Below are 20,714 nucleotides of genomic sequence, written 5' to 3' on the forward strand. Positions count from 1 at the left end.
TTTCAATTCCTTTCAATCACATAGTGAGACATAGTAAGCCTGTAAAAAAGACCAATTCCTATGAAGGTTTTTGGAAGCAAACATAATGATTGTCATGCAAAATGAGAATTTACAGCCTTACAGAAAATTTGAAGAATTTGATGAGATTAAGGATTAGCTACTTCCAAAATGAAGACAAGCTGAATATCCTGTCAGCAGCCAAGTCCAGGACCAGCAGGAGCTCAACAGGAGTCAGCAAGTACAGAAATATGTTGTGGTCTGTTGGTGGTTGGGTTTTGGTTTTCTCTTGTGTTTGGTTTTTGACTATTTTTTGACTTAGTTTTTAATGATCATGTTATCTTCATTTTATTTTCTGATCTTATTATTATTAGAAACATATTGTCTAATTAGTTCATTCCTTTATGTTTATTCTTGTGTTCTGTTCTTTGTGCTTTATGTAGAGCAGATGCATCACATGCAGAGGCTGCTGTTTGATTCCTGACCCAGACTGTCTTCCACTTCTCTCTGCCCTTTTTCCTGTCCAGATACTAATCTGATGAATTAGTATGAATTAGCCACTAGTGGCACAAAAACATTGAATGATAAAATGAAAAGTATGCTTTTCGGCTGGTTTGAAATCCAACAATAAAATCATGCCTTTGAATTGCAGACTACTGCTCAATCCATCATCTGAAAATGGAAAAATTATGACTCAACTGCAGACCTATTAGAACATGGCTTTCTCATAGGTTTCTTATTGGAGCAGTAGACTGAGAAGTAGCGACGTAAAACAGGTTGGAAACTGATAAAACAAAAATTTGTTGTCTCAGCTATGGCTTTTTATGGAAGAGTTGCAGGTAGAAAAGTATAAAAAGTTCACTGCTATGTGTGGTAAAACATGCACTCTACCACCAACTTAAACACACCGTCCCTATGGAGACGGTGAAAGATTCTCAAGCTTGTTGGATAGATGGATTGGGTTAACTAAAGAGGAATCCTTGAAAAAAATGCAACAAAGATTAAATCGCCTCACACTAAACGAGAACCTGTAAAAAGCCTTGAACACAGACACTCTATACCCACAGAGCACCGAATGTTTAGCAAAATAAATTATACTTTACATATGCAAAGCCGGTAGAGATATAGTGCTGAGTATTTACAGCAAGATTTCAATCAAAACGTGTAAGTATTGACTCTGGGAAGTTCAGTATAAATGGATGGCCATGCTTTTTCTAAAAGGTTTTAAGAGCCATGCATCTCTTCCTTTGCCTGCACATTATAAGAAAACCATTGTGAAGTATGTGTACTTTTGTATCAAACTGTTCACTGAGTTGAACAACAAAGAGAAAAGCCCATGCATGCATAAGAAAAGTGTTTACGCCAAAATTAAGAAGAGAAAAAATGAAAACTAAATCACAACTGCTTAATTTTCCTCAATATTTTAGCTGCGTCTGCATCTGCACATTCACTCTGACACTTGCTCATAAATTCTTCATAAGGCCACAATAGTTCAGAGGAAAGACACAGGACATCAATTCCAGTTAATTCCCAATTTGCATCAAAGCAGCAGATGCCAGCACAAGCACTGATAGGCCAGTTAATATGCAACTGGGACGTCATGTTGGGATGATGGCAAGAAAGTGACTAAACAAGAGGATGTCAGCACAAAAGACTAAATAAGCAAAAGATCTTCACATCTCAGAATACTGATTAAGACAATAAACTGACAATCAAAGTAAAAATGAATCACGGAAAACTACTAGTAAAAAAAAGCCAGAAAAGTGTTCATAGAAGATTCATTGGGGTAAGTTGGGATTCAAAGGGAAACAGGATGAATAAGACAGTCCCCTCATACGGTGCTGCATGATACAAGATAATCGAAAAATAAAAGCAAGAGACAACAGGAGAAGCACCATCCAACAAAAGTTAAAGCTGCAGTATAACTTTTATAAAAATATGTTGTTTTTTTACATATATTTTAAAACCGTCAACATGATATAGCATAATATGAAAAACATCGAGCTCCTCTGCCTTCTCCCTGTGATACTACTGCCATCTGCAGAAATCCACTGATTGGTCAGAAACAGCCAATCAGAACCAGGATGAGGGTCTTGGCACTGTCAATCAGGCTCATGTAAACTTATACCTTCCCCCTCATGTGCTAGCTTTTGAGGATATAACTGTTACTGCATGCTTTGGACATAATTATCTGGTTTTGTTTTTGTCGTTTCTGGGTAACACATGATACAAATACATTCAGTGATGTTCTTGATGGACAGATAGCCAACTCCTTAATTTTGTCGAGGCTTTGTTTACTTTATTCATATTGTGGTAGTATTAATATTTTAATGGGTAGCTGACATGCATGGACACTACGCTCCATATTGTAGGTAGTTGGTATGGATGATGAGGGTATAAATACAGTAATAACACCATGGTGATGCATTCTTTAGAATGTGTGGTTCTTCTGGCTCGTCTTCATTCTCCTCCTCTGGGTCAGACTCTGACTCCAACATGGGAGGTTGGATGGACGAGTCTTCTGCTGCTGACATCTTTAATAAACTTGGGAATAAAAAGTTTCTCTGTTGGTACATAATTGTATCGCTGCTATTAAACTACAAAAATGGCCAACTGGGGTGTAGTGGAACGTTGTGTTACCTGGAGGAGGGCGGGGCATGAAATGTCTCACATTTAAAAAGACAGCAGCAAAACGAGTTGCTCTTAAAAGAGCCTCAGAGCAGAGGTAAAGGAGGGTCTGTGGAGCTGCAATAACCAGGAATTCAGACCAAAGGATTGAAGTTCTATTTTATATAGACCATAACATGAATGATTTACATGTGAAAAGGCAAGATTTAAAAGCATGACATGTCCACTTTAAAAACAATTTTACTTTGCAATGTAATGACTTGGAATTGGGCCTCTTGTTTCTTTAAGAAGTTCCTGCTCTTTCCAACACTCCTTTAGTGCGTCATGATAACAGTTATTTTTCAAGCCTTTAAAAACGTTTCACTGAAAAGTCATTTGTATGATGAGCTCAGCTAACTCATGGTTCCACCAGTTGTTTGCTAATTGCTGCTGCTGCTAGTCTGGAGGAGCTGAGTGGGGTTGTCATGGGAGACAGGCGGTCTGTTTTGAGAAAACTCGGCTTGTAAACTGCAGCGTCAAGGGGAAGCTTCGTCAAAAAGGCAGAACTCTGTTATACCACTCCCTGAACGGTTGTCGTGGGATTTCAAGGATTTCTCAAGCATGAATTAAAGAATCAAGGCAACACTCCAGGTATTTTGTTGATGAGAGAATAACACAATTTAAAGCTCAATGGTGATTCTGGGGAACACAATTATGTATTATTTTTATGTAATGCTGCTCCTTTAAAATCAACAGATTACAGGTAAAACAGAAGTGAACATTTCTCTGCAAGACGTTATCTTGAATCCAAACCTTAGAGTACCTTTCTGTAATGCTAAGTTACATATGTATTGTGATGATTGTAAATGTGAGCTGCATTGTTGGGCTTGACAAAAGGTTTGAGCCCTACTGTGATGTTTTATCCAGTGGAATCACAGATCACATTTCAGGACTTATAATAAATATTGGATCAATTAGAAATATTTTGTCCCTCTATGGTACGATGCAGACCAAAGAGGGACAGACTCCATCTGCACAAAAACCAAAAAGCCCTGTTTTAAAAATCACTAAATTCAAGTTTCTCTTTCATTCTGGTTATTATTTTTAAATTACTCTTAAATAAATGCACCGTAAATAAAATATAAAAAGTCCTATATTTCTCAAAGTTAGAGAAAATATAATTAACATTTTTGTATCACCAACCAGGGTATTTTTGCATGTTGGTGACAAATTGACAAATATATCGGAGTCTGAATGAGTCCAACTGTTTCCTCAACAGTAATAGAAGTTTAATCACAGTCTGGTTATTGTTGCGGAAACACACACAGCAGAAAGGAAAGGATGAGAGAGAGAGAGAGAGAGAGAGAGACTCGTCTGCTGCTGCTGCTGTTTAATTTCTAAAATGAAATCGGTCTCAGAGAATTTGATACATATGTTAATGTACACACACTCCCAAAAACTTTGAATGTGTGCATGAGACAATTATCTTTGTGTTTGACTATGCATGAAAAGTAATGACACACATGCAAACACATGAACACACACACATATGGTGTTCCATACTCCATTATTCCTCTCTGTTTGTGTGGCAAGCATAACTTATGTTTCATTTTAACCTCCCGTTGAAGCATTCCCTCTCGCAGATATAAAATACACGGCCACTTTAGCTGACATCACTCACAGGCCAGTGAACAGCTGGAGAAAGAGGCCGGTCAGCTGAACATAGAAACAACAAACAAGCATGGCAGCAAAGAATGTGCAGAAGAATGAAAGAATGAGCTCTGTTCAGGAAAACCAGCAGCTGATTTTCTGTTGGGCCAATTGGAGAGCTGGAAAACAGAAATATGCTTTCTCCATTACAGCCTGGCTCACCACTGTACAACGTTATTAGATATTTTACATCTTCCCAATAATATTAATGTGTTTGTCCTTTTGCGGGTATTACCTCTAGTTGCTGCCAAGTGTGTGTGAGGTTGTGTATTTTGATGTGCAAGTTGCTTGGTAGTTCAGACCCACTCCTCTTCAGACTGGCAGCTTGCCTGAGCAGACTCGTCTTCCGGCTCTCCATCATCATCAGCTCATCCAGACTGCTCTGGAGAGGAAAACACATGCAAAACACAGACAAACTTTACATGTTCCTTTTGCTTTAATGTCTTTCACGTTCAATTCTGGATATTAACAGCCTCACTGGGTTTACTAAAACGGTATATATTTTGGCAGCAGATTTCACTTTACATGCACAGACCGCATTATGATAAAAACTGCTGCAGAGGTAAAAACATTATTTGATGGCAGGATGCTGAGTGTAACTGTTTCTTTTCTTGAATAGACATGGCTTTGCATCACAAAGTCTTGTCGAATAGCTCACTTCCGTTTATTCTGGTTTGTGTTTTTGTACCAAGTCAGATGGAAGAAAATAGCAAACTTTTAGTCTCTGAAATCCCTCTTCCAGAGAAACAGTTACACTGCTGCCTTTCTTTCCTTTGTACTTGACAACTTACAGCATTTTAACAAAAGAGCCAGTTTTAAAATCAAACAGAACTGCAATTTATTTCACATACATTGTGACTAGCATCTAAAATCACGAGTTTATTAACTCGTAAACTGCCACCATGCTATATACATCCTGTTAGTAAGAAAACCAGAGAAAGTTTCCTTTTTTGGTTATGTTGGTTTTAGACGCGTTTCAGATTTCCTCCCTTTCTGCTCAACTCAACCACAGTCAGGTTAGAGATGTAGAAGTCCACAGAGGCCATATGACAATATTCAATGGTCAAATCATGACATCAATGAAGCCACAGCCACTAAGAACAAGACTTGTAATGTTTTACTTTGAACAGTTCCTAGCTGACCCTTGTGACCTAATCAACATGGAAGACGTGTTGGTGTAACTTGGTTTCCACCACTGAGCGGTTTTAGTGGAGGATGTGAGCGTGGTGCAGACAGATGTCACATTGATGCCAAACATTGGGCTCTAAAGTACATATAGTTCAGCCAAGCTGCACCAAAACTACTATGATCGATTCTACTTCACCCCCTAAACGGAATGCAGTCCAACATTTATCCAACGTGGCCTAATTCTTCCACAGCGCCCCCTGGAAATATTTATGAAATCAACCCCAAGCCGAGAATCATGTAATTCGGTGCATGTGTAACTTGTAGGACCTATGTAAAATTCTCTAGGAGCCATTGCGCAAACTCAACAGGAAGTCGGTCATTTTGGATGAAAGTGTGGTACATTAATGACATCACTAGTTCCGCCTGTTAGAATGTCCCTCAGCGGCTGGATCAAATAGGAGACTTGAGGCAGAGGAAAGGTGCAGACCCACTGGGTGTTTATTCAGCAACACTGATGTTGGTTTACTCTGCTTCACAGCAGCCTCGGGTCTGAGCAGCAGCCTTTTATCGTCCACTACTCCTCCCATTAACAGACCCACCAAGAAACAAGGTAAAAACAAAATGCATGAACACACAACAAATTTTCACAAAGGTAGCAGTGTGGGTCCATCAACCACACTGGTAGGATTTGTTATCTTTTATTTTGTTTTATTTAAAAGTTTTTTTGTTTTTTTTTTACTCTTTTGTCTGATTCTAATGTCAGTGAGAAAAACTTCATCATTTTCACACAGTGTATGTAAGTATCTGGCTTCAGTTGATACTGATATTTGTTATAGATCAATTTCCTTGAAAATCTGTTTTTCTGTTTCCATTGTTTACTTCATATTTGTAGTGTGTTGTATGAGACTAGACATTCTGGGTATCTTTCTTCAGTTTTTGTATATTTTTCTGTATTTCTTTGCCATTTTGTTTATAGCAATGACATATTTATTCCTAACTTGAAATTTTATGTTTTCACATCATATTTTTCTTGTTGTTCTTGTTTAACCCACAGAAGTAAATGTTCTATCTTTAGTAACTTTACTGTAAAACTGTCCATCCTGTTCACTTGTGTTTGCCTAATTCATCCAGCTTTTTTCCATGTGTTTCCATCCGTCCCCTCTCGTAAATCCTGCAATAGCTCCATCTTTTTTTTTACTTAATTTTCTGCCTCTCTTTTTTCTTTCCCCTCTTTTCATTTTCTGCATCGATAGCTACTTGATTCTACTTTTCCCTTGTCCTTTATCATTAACGCCTGTGCCTGTTTGAATATTTAAATGTCTCTGCTCTGCCTGCATTTTTGTGTGTGTGTGTATCTGTGTGTGTGTGTGTGTGTGTGTGCGTGCGTGCGTGCGTGCGTGCGTGCGTGCGTGCGTGCGTGCGTGCGTGTGTGTGTGTGCGTGCGTGCGTGCGTGCGTGCGTGCGTGCGTGCGTGCGTGCGTGTGTGTGTGTGTGTGTGTGCGCGCAAGTGCGTTTTTGCTGCGCTGTCATCAAAAAGGTGGTGGCCATTTTTCAATGTCAACTATTCTGATGGAGATGCTATTGCTCTTCACTTCATGGCCATCCATCCCCTTCAGATAGCTAATAGCCACGCCACAAAAACAAGGAATCAATGGTAAAAAAAAGAAAACAAGTGGAAAGTAAATATGTCAGCGTCACATTCCTCTAACAGAGAGGAAATTATACAATTTATCTGCTGATGGCAAATATTGATTTAAAAAGGGGACATGGAGCTGGTGGGGAAGAAGAAGAAGAGCGCTGCTGTTTTGTTGTTGTTTGTGTGAAAGACGCCACTGATGCAAAGTCAAAGAGGGAGAGGGGGAGCGCGTGAGATAGACGTGTTGATTAAAATGCATGAGATTCAAAGTTTGAGATAAGTGCTGAGAGAGGGATCTTGGTAAAATAGGAGAGTGGAAGGAGGTGGGTTGGGGGGGATGCATGGATGGCTAGTTGTGATGTATTCATGCCCCCAGTCAGTCTTCATGCAAGGATGGACTGAGAAGCGCTGGCCTGGAGACCAAAAAAACGCAAAGGAGGAAGAGGAAGACGAAAAAGCAGATTGAGGAAGAGAGAAAGGAGGAGAGTAAGAAATGCAACAAATAAATGTGAAAACTTGTCAACACTAAAAGAAACATGAAGGCTCAGGCCAAACATCACAGAAAAACCCACCCAGAAAATTTGCTTGCACACAACAAAGGTACGAAAGGCCTCCAAGCTGAGCAACAACAGAGCTTAAGAATGAAAAAGTTTGCTGTATGAGAAAAGAGAAACAAGCTAGCAACTTGAACTTCAACTAAGAAACCAGAGCACTTAGCCATGTTAGCATCTCAATACGTCATGAAAGGAGACCATCATGCTTTCAACAAAAGAAAGACTTTGAATATTTAAAATCGACTTCAGTCATCAACAAATTGGCAGTTTATACTGCAACATTAAAAAAAGCAGAAATCCCAAAAATATAAAGCGTGACCTAATCAAAAAGTCAAAAAATGTTTTCAAAAGATAATATTTTTTCTCATATTTCATCCCATCAATAGTATCAAGAGAAGTCAGAAACATAAGACATGTTTTTTAGTGTTACCAAAAAACAGACTTTTTGGTAACACATTCATTAACCTTGTCTAAATACAGAAAATGTTTCAAAGAAGATTGTCTGTTTTGACGGAGAAAGAAAAAAAAGTATAGATAAACAAAATGGAAAACATTTTATCCAAAACATTAGGAAACTACCCAGCTTTCTTTTCTTAGGGTACATGTTTGAGACTATTTTTTTTGATCTGCAATTATTTGTATCTTTCTGTCTTGTTTCACTGAAAAAATACATGTCTAATTTATTGGTGTGGAGATAAAAAGAAAAACAAAATCATATTTTTGCATTTTTTTAATCAATAAGTAGCCTCCCTGAATAGTTTCAACTTGCTGAAGATGGCTTGTGGTACAAAATGTTTGGATACACTTCCTATATTTTGTTCTCATGTTAGTTCGGTGCTTAGCTGTGTCTCTATTCTGGAAGGAGCTACTGCCCAAGCTACAACTACCAAAACCTTACTTTGTTTTTATTTTCCCAAAGAAGTCATAACTGAATGGGTTTTTCTGCCTTTCCAAGACAGCTGTGGCAGATTGTCGCTCTGGCTGTGGATCTGCTGAAAGGAAGGGACTTTTCTCACCTGTTGATCACATTAAGTTCCTTAGATTTATTCTTTTTTTTTTTCTTTCTTTTCTAATTAGATTTATATGATGTGAAATCTGCGATGGACTGGCGACCTGTCCAGGGTGACCCCGCCTTGTTCGCTGGAGATGGGCACCAGCACACCAACTGACCCCACTAGGGAGAAGAGTGTAAGAAGATGGATGGATGGATGGATGGATGGATGGATGGATGGATGGATGGATGGATGGATGGATGGATGGATGGATGGACGGACGGACGGACGGACGGACGGACGGACGGACGGACGGACGGACGGACGGACGGACGGACGGACGGACGGACGGACGGACGGACGGACGGACGGACGGACGGACGGACGGATGGATGGATGATGTGATGTGAAATTTGCAGCAATTGTAGGTCAGGTGATGTGTAGCCCATTCTTTGAATCCCCAGTGTGATTGGGATGTTTGCTATTTGCTATTAAATTAGTTATTCTACTAAGAAATATAAGCACTGATTCTTATGTTTCTGCATGTAACAGAAACTTTAGCAAAACATATTTTAAAGTACATGTAAAAACTTAGGGGATAAATGTCTTACAAAGCAGAAAAGCAAATAGAAAAGAGGGAGTAGGGAAGAAAAGAGGGATGGGAGCAGGGGAGGAGAGGGTATAGAGGGAAGAAAATCAACAAGCAATCATAACTTTAATTTGGTCTCCATATTAATGAGCACAGAGCTGAAATGTCAGCAAAAAGGCAGTCATACATGAAAAACATCTAATGTAATTTGAACATTAGATTTTTTTCCCCCTTGCTCTTCTCACAGATTCATCCACCAAATGAGGGAAATTAGAGGCTGCATAGCAAAGCGACTTTGTCAAAAGTGTTACAAATTTTCTTTTTCTAGAATGTTTTTTTCAGAACAGTTTTTATTTCTGTTAATAAATGTGGTGGCTTCTGATGCTTGTGACCTCTGAATGTTTTTGTTCAGAAAGTTTGAAAGGTTTTGCCTGTGACTGGTGCCTTTTTTCCTCTTGATTAGCTGCAAAAAAATAACATTTATGAGTGAATTATGATGATAATCAATATGGATGGAAAAATAAAAAAATAAATTTAAAAATATTGGTTGTTACTGGGAAATACAACTTATAATTGGGTCCATGTTTTCTTCACACAATTCTCAGAGTAAAAAGATCAAATCCTGTAATTAATTTTGTCCTTAAAACAGGCATTTACAAAAGCCACATGAACCCTAACATAAAAATGTTGCTGTAAATTCATAAATAACAGCGGTCTTCATACAAATATTACCATCATATTGCTGCTTTACATGTTTGTTTGCTTCTTATACTGTATATCAGCACGTATCATTTTCACAATCAGTTCTCCTACTGACTGAAGAAATTCAGACTTTTTATGGTGGAAGTCAGTAACTCTTGTCATTTTGACTGTTTACTGTATGGACCAAAAACAACAGAGGACCGCACTAGGATAAACTTATGATGATCTTCATTTCAGTGCCCAACATATGGCAGGTTCTTATGGCATTAAATCTCCACCAGGCTAACTAAAATGGTTAAACCATATCCCAATAATTTAAACTCAAAGTGCAACACTCACCATCTTTCAATTTTGGGAAGAGCAGCTGTAATAGACATGATGGGCCTCTCTAGAAATCAGTTTGTTCCATCCAAAAATAAGTTTTTAAACTGGAGCATCTACAAATTCTAAAACAACTGTATATAAATCTTATAAAGTCTATAAAATGCTACAAGCCAGAGAGGCCGCTACATTCCCAGGTGTTATAACCACTACTTGGATAATAGAAGGCAGCATATCTGAAATTGGACCAGTCCATTAGATCATTCATGGATGAATATTGAACAAATACAAGAGATGCAGAATTTTCCATTTATCAGTTCATCAATCGGTGTTGACTCCTCCATGAAGACCTGCTGGAAGTAATGGAAGTTAACACTGTTTTTTTTTTCATTTTACTGTGCTTTTAAGGTATTTGTGTATCTAAAACTAAAGAGTCTGACATTATTTTATTGAGTGTCATTAACTTTCACCTCTTGTTGATAAAAGGAGAATAAACTAGTGTAATTATACATTTTGCATAAATTTTGACTATGTGTTGGTGTTAGTTTCTGAAAGTTTAGAAAAGCCTTCTGTCAGAGGAAAAAGTGGGTGAGACTTTGGCATTGCAAATGAGGCAATAACAAAAGACCTGGCAACATGTTTGAATTGTCACCATGGAAACTCGATGAATGAGCCATTTGACTGACCAGTAAATACAGCCTTGCATCGAATCACGTGTGTATGGAGGTTGTGTGGTTGGCTCTCAGGGTATTTGTACAAAACAAACAGTTTGAGGTCTTTATAAGTCTGCTGAGATAAACACAAATTTAAAGAAAAAATATGGGAGAGAGTAAAAACTGAGCAGTATTCATCAGTGATCATTTAAATCTTAAAGGAAACAATCTCTGCATTACTTCATAAATTTATTTACTAGTTTATATATTTTCAGATTAAATGGAAAATATCCCTAAAGCTGTCATATAAAACATCTCTCAATTTTTCTTTGTAGACAGATGACTCATGCAGTTAAATAAATAGAAAGACAAGGCAGAAAAATAACCCAGTAAACATTACCTAAACAACAGACTTCACCTGAAGATGTAAAACTGTCAGAAAAACAGCACTGATTAGTTCCTGAAACAGAACTGAAAAAGAAAGCTCAGGAAAATGCAACTTATTTGAGAGATTTGTAACTCTGGTGCAGCTTTTTTCTATTACTTTATTCTATTACGCACTACAAGTAGCTCTGCAGTATGAGTCGCATCAGTCAAAAAATGCAAAAACATATGTTTTGTGTTCTCTTCATAAGAGAGAGGAGTATAAGTTGCACTTATTTAGAAATAATCAAACATAAGGGGAACCTTGTTAATGTTACTGAAAGGTTCTGGTGACTCATGGTGTTCAGTGACCTGCTTCTTAAACTCCTAACTGTCAGCTTTCTGTCCGGATACACTGATGTCCGATATCTAAATGAAGACCGACTCCGGAACAAAGATGTTTGTTTAAAGGAGAAAAAAATCCAAACCTACATGTGTGAAAAACTGACCCTAAAATCACAGAGATGGACATTTAGTTCAACAGACACCTCATGCAGCAGATTGTTGCTTTTGTTACAGTCAGCTACCTATTCTCAAAAAAGTTTGGGATGGACGGGACAAAACGCTTGTGCTAATGTTATAATAAAGAACATCAGATTAGCTAATCCTCAGCCGTCTGCATCGGCTCTCCTTTCGTATGGTGTCACCTGCTCCTCTCATACTCAGATGAACCGTTTTTAGCAGAAAAAACAAGATTTGTACCTAGAGGTTATTTGCACCATTTATTTATAACCAAAGTGCAAAGCTAGAAAAAAGTGCAGGATTGTGTCATAAAAGCTGAGTTTTTGAGAAATGTCTTAACCTAATTAATCCAACCAAGCTGTTGGATTAATTCAACATTGTTGTCACAATGAACACCAATTCCAACTATGAATGCATCCTAATGCCACAGATTATCCCTAACAGACCAGGAGCAGAAGTGTTGATAATCAAAAGGCTGACTGAATATAGACACGACCTAAAGCAACTAGTGGCTACTTTATAGTTATTTGCAAATGTAAAATATTTAATATCATAGGAAATCCCTAATCTCACCTCCTACTATAACCATACAAAGTTGATTAGATTAAAAAAAAACTTCAAAATATATGAAATATTTATTTAAATCAGATTACTGTATATCATCTAAGTCTATGCTTGTTTCCCACCAAATCTCTGAACAGGCTTGGAGCCAACCTTGGTATGACTTTGGCTCAGTGCTCCACGTCAAACTACTTTTAGTTCCACGTTAGATTTCAGCTTGTTTCTGCGTGTGAGAGAGAGTTAGTGTCAGGTTTCACTCAGAAAGTGTTCCTGGGAAGATGAGGGGGTCTCAAGAGAGACGAGATACAGAGCTGGAGAGAGAAGGGGCTGAGGAGGGGGGGAAGCTAGTGAGATGCTGCTGAGTCGTGTCTCTTTGTTCTAAAGCAGATATATCCCCGACTTTATCAAGACTGACAGAACAAACGCAGAGGAAACAGCCTCCCACAGGACATATAATCCGCACGCACGCACGCACACACACACACACACACGCACGCACGCACACACACACACACACACAAAGAGTTAATTCATACTTCGCAATATACACATAGGACAAAATAGTAGAGATATAAAGCAAAGAGATTTTGTAGAAGCTTAGAGGACAGTGATGCTGAACAGATCATACACATTTCTAAACACTCATTTACTGACTACTGAACAATGACAGGCTCTCAGTCCAAAGCTTTTAAAGTAAAACAAACTTGTCTGTCCAGAAATAGACAAATAACTCAACTATGTCAATATTCCATAAACAATATCCTCCATCCCAGGCAGATCCTCCATCTCGAGACTGAGGGTCTACCAAATATTGCTAACATTTGCAGAAATTTTAATCTCCATCTGAATCTTGTAGCACAGTTTTATTTATTATCTCAGATTGATGCAAGCATGGCAGAGTCCAAAGATTGCAGTTCCTCCTACAAACTTTGACTGAAGAACATCCAACAGCCGTTAGTCAAAACACATTACCCTACAGGTAACTTCATGAGGACTGCATTCCCCCAAAACAAGCACATTTCCAATATCCAGGTTCCTCTAGTTATGCAGCTGATCCTCGACTTCCTCCCACCTGACACAGACTGCTGTTCCAGACTCTGCCCTCTCTGCAACCCGTACATGGATCCCATCAACCAGCAACTTGGCTGGTGAGAAACCAGGGGACGGAAAGGATAGTTCCCACAGTATAAAAGGAAAGGGCATCTAGAAAGAATATATATATATATATATATATATATATATATATATATATATATATATATATATATATATATATATATATGAAACTGCTGACTTCTGTTAGACTGACGTGTTAGCTAATATCTGCATAAACAAAGAAAAGAAAAAAAGAAAAACAGGAAGGCAGCACATCACCCCAGTTTTAAAATACTTCTGTTAGTTCATAAATCACTGAACTGTTTAGTGCCACAATAAATTAAAGATCTGCTGCTGTTGTATCAACCTTCCAGACCGTCCAGGTCTTCTGGTTCTGCTTTGCATCCCCAGAACCACTGAGCTCCTTTGAATCAAGGCTAAAAACTCACATGTTTAGAACTGCCTTTGCTTAATAATGACTGAAAAATAGATTAATTGTGGTCTGGACTTTTCATTACTTGTCTTTATTCTGCCACTGCATTGCGGCAGAATACAGAATGTTTCTTTGTGTTCCTTTTTGGTTTGTTTGTTAGTCGTTATGTTCTTGTCAAGTAAAGCACTTTGAACTGGCTTGATGCTGAACTGTGTTATGCAAATAAACTTGACTTGTTCATTATGTTGTGATTTTGACTCTAAATTTGAATATCTTTATTACTGAGAACTGAGGAAAAACCCTCAGATCCTACTTGTAATATATTATAAAGAAGTGGAGAATATGAAGACAGGGACAAATGGGCGTTAATTTTAGTGATTGCAGAAACAAAAGCCCTTTCTTTGATTCAGAAATTTGACTCCAACATGTTTTTATATGTTTATTATATTTTCTTAAAACATAAATCCCTGTTTGTATTTCTAATAAGCTTAGTGTTACAGCTGACCCATTTACAAAAGGAACAATCTTGCTTTTATCAGTCCAGATGACCTCTGATGAAATGTAACCTTCTCAGTACATTTGCCAGACAATTTCTGCAAAAACAGTGATTGATCTGATTATGATGTTGGGCAATTACTACTATGTTTAACCACTTTTTACTATATAATTTGTGTAAAGTATAATCTATAGAAAGAAACATTAAAATAATGTTCTTTGATTTCCTATTTTTCCACATTTTTCTTCTGTTCACTGACATTTATTTTGCTGTTTTTTCTTCTTCTTTTAACTTATTCCTGACACGGCTGCTGTGAGTTTTATTAAGTGTTTGTCCTTTGTCTTTTTTTTTATGTTTTCTTTATTTAACTACTTTCTATTTGTGTATTTTATTATTTACATTTCCTTTTACTCATTGGAAGTATCAAAATTCTTTCCTATCTTCAAACAAATTCTTTCCCCTCGCTTCATCTTTCGTTTGCATTTTATTTTCCTTAGCTCTTAGCAGAAGGAGGGTGAGAGCATTACTAACACAGCAAGGATCGTGGCAACAATTACATGTGAAATTAGCCTCGCCTCATAGCCTAGAGTGTAATTCCAACCTTCTGAGGCGTGGCAAAGTCATCTGTCTCTAATTAAAGATTTTCTCTCAACCTCTTTCTCCTAGTCTCTCTCTCTGTCTCACTCTCACAGGTTAATACTAAACTTCACTTATCCCCCTGTCTCTCTCTTTGAGATATGGTCGGGCTGCTTGAAAGAGTTAGTGAAAAATAATCAAGTCAAGTTCATTTCAGCATCATGGCAGTTTAAAGTGCATCATAAAATCATATTTACCAATTATGAGACAAACAACACAAATTACGTCTTGCCATCATCAAAATCATTATGAAAATACACATAAAATATGTTGCTCAATGTTCCTCCTACTACTAATCAAAAGTAACTCTATAGAGAAGAAGAAGAAGAAGCTGTGTGCTGACTACACACTTTAGATCCAAAGATATTAACTTCAGTTTTGTTTCTGTTCAGCTGCAGATAGTTATGGCACATCCACACATTTATCTGTTCTAAGCATCTATTCAGAGCGTTGATGGGTTCAGAGTCACTTGGTGACATCATAATGTAGGGCTGCGTATCATCTGCATAGTTATGTTATCTAATCTTATTTCTTCTTAACCTGAGCTGGTGGGAGCATGTATATATAAAAAAAGAGATCCCAGGATTGATCCTTGGGGTACCCCAAATGTGACTTCTGTTCACAGTGATGAGAAGATACTTACTGAAACAAGGAAATTCCTGTTCTTTATGTAAACTTTGAACTAAACAAAAATTACTGCTGGAAACAGCTTTGAGAAAGTTGTCAACTTTTCATTTATATGTAATTTTTGCATTGGATTATTGTCTTCTATTCTCTTGTCTTTAGTCACATTAATTTTCTTATTTTTAATTCTATAGAAAAACAGAGCAGATGGGTGCAGTCCTCTAAATGGTGTTTCATTTCGATGTCAGCTTGGACTATTTTTTCTTTTTATGAAATATCTATTTTGATATTCAAAATCTCCACAAGCCTCATTCAATACATTAGAAACTATTGAAAAGTGAATGTATTTCAGTAGCTCAGTTCACTAAGTGAAACATTATGTAGATTATTTCTACAGGATGGTTTTAAGCCTTAATTTCTATTTGAGACATGCTGTATTAAAACTATATGCAAATAGGCAGAATTTCTGTGAATAATTTGGATTTAAGAAATAAACTGTAAATGCTGAATCATGAATAGGAGGGACTCCACTGTATTTTGAAAGGTAAATTATATATATATATATATATTTTTTTTTTTTTTTTTTTTTTTTAAGACGTCGACACCTTAAAAAAGGCTGAGTTCATGGAATGCAACTTTGGCCTTGCTTCGTGCGTCATGCATGAATAGAAAGTTTCCAGTAGTAAGAAATAATTGTGTTTAAATATGAAATGCCTTTTTTCAAAGGAAGTAGTTTCAGTACACCAGTGTGTGCTAATTTATTTAGTGTTTCTTCATTTGGTAAGCTAGAGATAACCAGACAGCCAATAAGACACACACTGCTTGTAAGTATAACTTCAGACAGAGCTCCTCTGTCACACTCGCTGTGATTGGTTTTGGAACCTAGTTAATGAGCAGGTGTGTGTGTATGAGTGGGACACTGTGTGAGTGTGTGTGTACCAGTGGTTCAGTGCTCCATCAGAGCACCATGGGCTATTTGAAATGAGAATTTAGCGGCAGGGATGCACACACACATTCATATACACTCTCCTGATAGCCACTGTAATTAGTTGGACTCTACTGGAACTCGCCGCAGGGAGAGCGACAGAGAAAGAGCAGGAGAGGGAGGGAAGCAAGAAGGAGTGGAGCTACATCTGTGATGACTTAATGCAAAGAAATAACGTCAAATTAAATCTTAAATGGAATTTTCTGATTTGTCCACAGGGAACCATGTATCATCCCTACACTTTTTCACTTTTAAAGTTTTTTAACATGCAGTCAAACAAAGTCTGACTGCATGACTGTCAGAGCTACAACGATGTACCGTATTTTCCGCACTATAAGGCGCACCGGATTATAAGGCGCACCTTCAATGAATGGCCTATTTTAGGACTTTTTTCATACATTAGGCGCACCGCATTATAAGGCGCATAGAATAGACGCTTCATACTCTATTATTACACATCCACATTAATAAAGAAATGGTCCCCGAGTACTTTATATAGTAGGCTGGCGCAGTCGTTGTTTCACTCACGGTGTTGGTGTTGCGATATTATGCCCAACTGCTTTCTGGGTAACACAGACCAACCGACACGCTGCCGCTGCAGTCTCTGTCTCTCTTCCCCTGCCCCTCCCCCCCTTTAAATGTATTATCAAACTTTATTAACAAACCAGTGTTCTGACAACTATCCCAGCATGCACCGCGCACTACTTCTTCTACGGGGAAAAAGAAGTTGGCGGCTGCTTACCGTAGTGGACCAACTACGTAAGCAGCCTACTGCATGTCTGTGTAAACATGACGTCTTTCATTTCGATCTGAGTTAATTAGCGTAGCATTTCTGCCGGATTTTCACAACATATCAGCCACGACAATGGACAGGGGAACCAACAAGTTCATGTCATCTTTTTTGGACGACATCAAGGTGTTTGAGCCACTGGATGCCTCCAACATTGTGCGCGTCACAGCTAAAAGCTACCGATAGATGAGGAAAACAGCAGATCCTCACACCCTCAGCATAAATATAGCTGTGGACAAGATCACTGATGCCTATTGTTCTTGCAAGGCTGGGTAAGTCGGCATTCATGGTTTTGATGGTCCACAATGTACATTAGCATATGTTTACTACTGTAGCTTGTGTTTGTGAGACGGTCACGCACGTGGTAGCTGCACTGTGACCTAAAATGGGCATTAGCCAATGAAACGCGGCCCCTGTGGTAAGGTCCGTTGCTGGACCTGTTGTGGCTCAATATTGGTCCATATATAAGGCGCACCGGATTATAAGGCGCACTGTCGGCTTTTGAGGAAATTGAAGGTTTTTAGGTGCGTCTTATAGTGCGGAAAATACGGTACATCAACATACCATAGATATTTTATTTTATATAAACAGCATGCAAATTATGAATGAGGGTCAGTCAATCCTGTTTACGCATTAGTCAGCTGATCAAGAGTAAGTAGATTAGATGTCTGTTTACATGTATTCAGTTTTTTTCTTCGTATATTCCTTTTTGCATTATATAAAGTGTCTAAGAATGCATGGTGATGTCCATGTATTGTCTAGTTATTGCTGTGGGGTATAAACTTTATTTGATTCTGTTGGTCCTAATAGTCATTCCTTTATGCCATCTTCCCACCTGCATCAGCTGAAGCAGAAAATGCCCTGGGTGAGAAATGTCTTTTAAAATACTTTGTGCTATTTACTGGGAACTTTTTTAGTTTTATACTGGTAAGAGGCCATTGTGCAGACCCAAAACTTCTATGTCCTTAAAAATCTTACAGAATGAACTGCAGAGTCTCACAGAGGATGTAATGTCTTGGTTTTTCTATTGGACCTTTTTCTGCCAAGACAAATCTTGAATCAGTGCAAATAAATATATGGATTCTCCTGCGCTTACTTTTAGACTACTTGGTGCAGATAGACGTTTTACTCCCTTTATACAAGAAAAACAACAAAAACAAAAACATTTATTATTTCAATTTATATGATCCAAAATGTATTATGTGTGTAGTGATGCATGCATCACTACACACATCGGAATCAAAGAACATACAAACATATACACAGCTATTCTCCCTCCTATCCAAGGTTGATAAGTGAATCCATCTACAACATCACAATAAACAGTAGAGTCTCAGCCTGCCAAGGCTGTTAGCACAACAACTGTCAGCCAAGCTTTCCCTTTCCGAAGGACAAAAGCCTCTCACACATACACACACAGTCACATATCTTACTCTTCCTCAGTTTCAATTCACACACATACATGCACACGCACACACACACACACACACACACACACACACACACACACACACACACACACACACACCTACACCCCCCCCCCCCCCCACACACACACACACACACGTGCAGAAACAATTTGAGAAAAGAACAACTTTTGTTTGGCCCTGGCATTACTATGGTTACAAGGCTGAGTTCTGTGTTCAAGGGAATCACTGCAAGGTTCTTTAACAGCCACACAGAGTGAAAAAAACAAAATACAACTGAATGAAAACACCGGAAGGTTGGAGGTTTTTTTTTTAAAACATGGCACTCAAAACAGGCAAGCTGAAAATGTTTCCCTTCAACACATGCAGTAGCAGGAGTTGTTAGTGATTTGTTGTGATTGGTGGATTTCTGCATAATATGTGATTTGGAGTGATCAGACAACTGACAAGACACCAGATCTGCATTTGGAGGCGTTCTGCATTTATTCAACCTAACAATCAAGAAATATTAGCATTAGCAGATAGCATGAGCCACAGATCTCTAGCTCAATCTGTACAAAATAACAGTCCATGTTAGCATATGTCGCACCATGTAGTTGTAACAAAACACCGTCAAATGTTATTATGGTGTAAGAAAGACTCAGGTGGAAACCCACTACACTGTCGAAAGTATTTCCTCACCCATCAGAATCAGGTGTTCCATTCACTTCCATGGCCACAGGCAGGGCGCCACCAGGAATCTTGGGCCCCATGACAAAAAATTTGATTGCCCACAGATAATCTGTGAAAACAATCAATCTCCTCCCCCCACTTCCTCCCTGAACTACTATTGCTAGCTAAAGCAATGCAATGTTCTGGCCAAAACAACCAATCAGAACCAGTAGGACGGTCTTAGCACCGTCAATCAACCTCATTCACTCACGGCTAAATATGCTGATGGGGGGGAAACAACTTATTACAGGAAAACCATTTATCTGCTGTCATTTGTAGCTATGCTAACTAGACTGAGCATTCACAACAGGTTGCACTAACTAAAGCATAGCACAGAGCAAGGGGAGGGAAGATGAGCAGCACATGAGATTGTGATTGACAGCACTAAAACTCTCCTGCCACTGATTGGTTGTTTCTAGAGAGCACTGGAAGAAGGCAAAGGAAATAGATTTTTCACAGATTATCTCTCATGCCATACTGTCACAATATAATGACAGTTTTAACAAATATGTAAAACAAATATTTTTAAAAAGTTACATACTGCAACTTTAATTTCACTCAGGAGAGGCTGGTCAGGAGGGACATGGGTTAGAGCTGCTGACTGACACATCTGTAAAGTGTGATAAAAGGCACAGGGAACAAGATAAATATATGAATATCTTGGTAATTTTCTTCCTTAATTCATTAAATGCTAGTGAAATGGAGGCAAATAGTATTCTGTAGCTAAGCTAACTATGCTGAATGGTTAATCTCACACAGTCTACCCAACTCTCGGAGAAAAAACTGGGTTACAAACTGACACTCTTGTCTTTTCCTCTCTTATCTCTCAATGTTTTTGAAAACCTGTTCTTCTAAAATTTTTAGTAGCAAAATAACTGCCACGGTCGTTCTCGTCTTCTACCGACTGTTGCTGAACACCATCAATGTCAAGTGCGCTAAGCAGGAACGAACCATTTCATGCAGATCCAGGGGAGGGTTCAGTGCAAATATGGATGTGTGCTTTTTGGTCTGGGAGTTGTAACATTTAATTTTTACTGATAAAAACAATTTTAGAAAACACAATATGATTAATTTTGTAATTGACAGGGCCCCATTTCATTTAATTTCTATGAAAAAAAGAAAAATTGTGGAGGGCCCCATGTTGGTCAGGGGCCCTTGGAATGGTCCTAACTATACAGCGCC

The 20,714-nt window shown here is 38.2% G+C and overlaps 1 protein-coding gene across 1 annotated transcript in view; it reads right to left on the reverse strand.

Moving 5' to 3' along the window:
- Nucleotides 1–3,597: 3,597 nt before the first annotated feature.
- Nucleotides 3,598–20,714, reverse strand: part of LOC106927969 (A-kinase anchoring protein 6) — a 124,742-nt gene continuing 107,625 nt past the window's right edge. The window contains exons 14-15 of the mRNA XM_088004598.1: nucleotides 4,621–4,696; nucleotides 3,598–3,635 (exon numbers count right to left, since the gene is read on the reverse strand). Coding sequence (XP_087860724.1) covers nucleotides 3,598–3,635; nucleotides 4,621–4,696 — 114 coding nt within the window. The remainder of the gene's footprint in view (nucleotides 3,636–4,620; nucleotides 4,697–20,714) is intronic.

Source organism: Poecilia mexicana, unplaced genomic scaffold (genome assembly GCF_051168715.1).
Source record: "Poecilia mexicana isolate PSO_F unplaced genomic scaffold, ASM5116871v1 scaffold_3, whole genome shotgun sequence".
Lineage (NCBI taxonomy): Eukaryota > Metazoa > Chordata > Actinopteri > Cyprinodontiformes > Poeciliidae > Poecilia > Poecilia mexicana.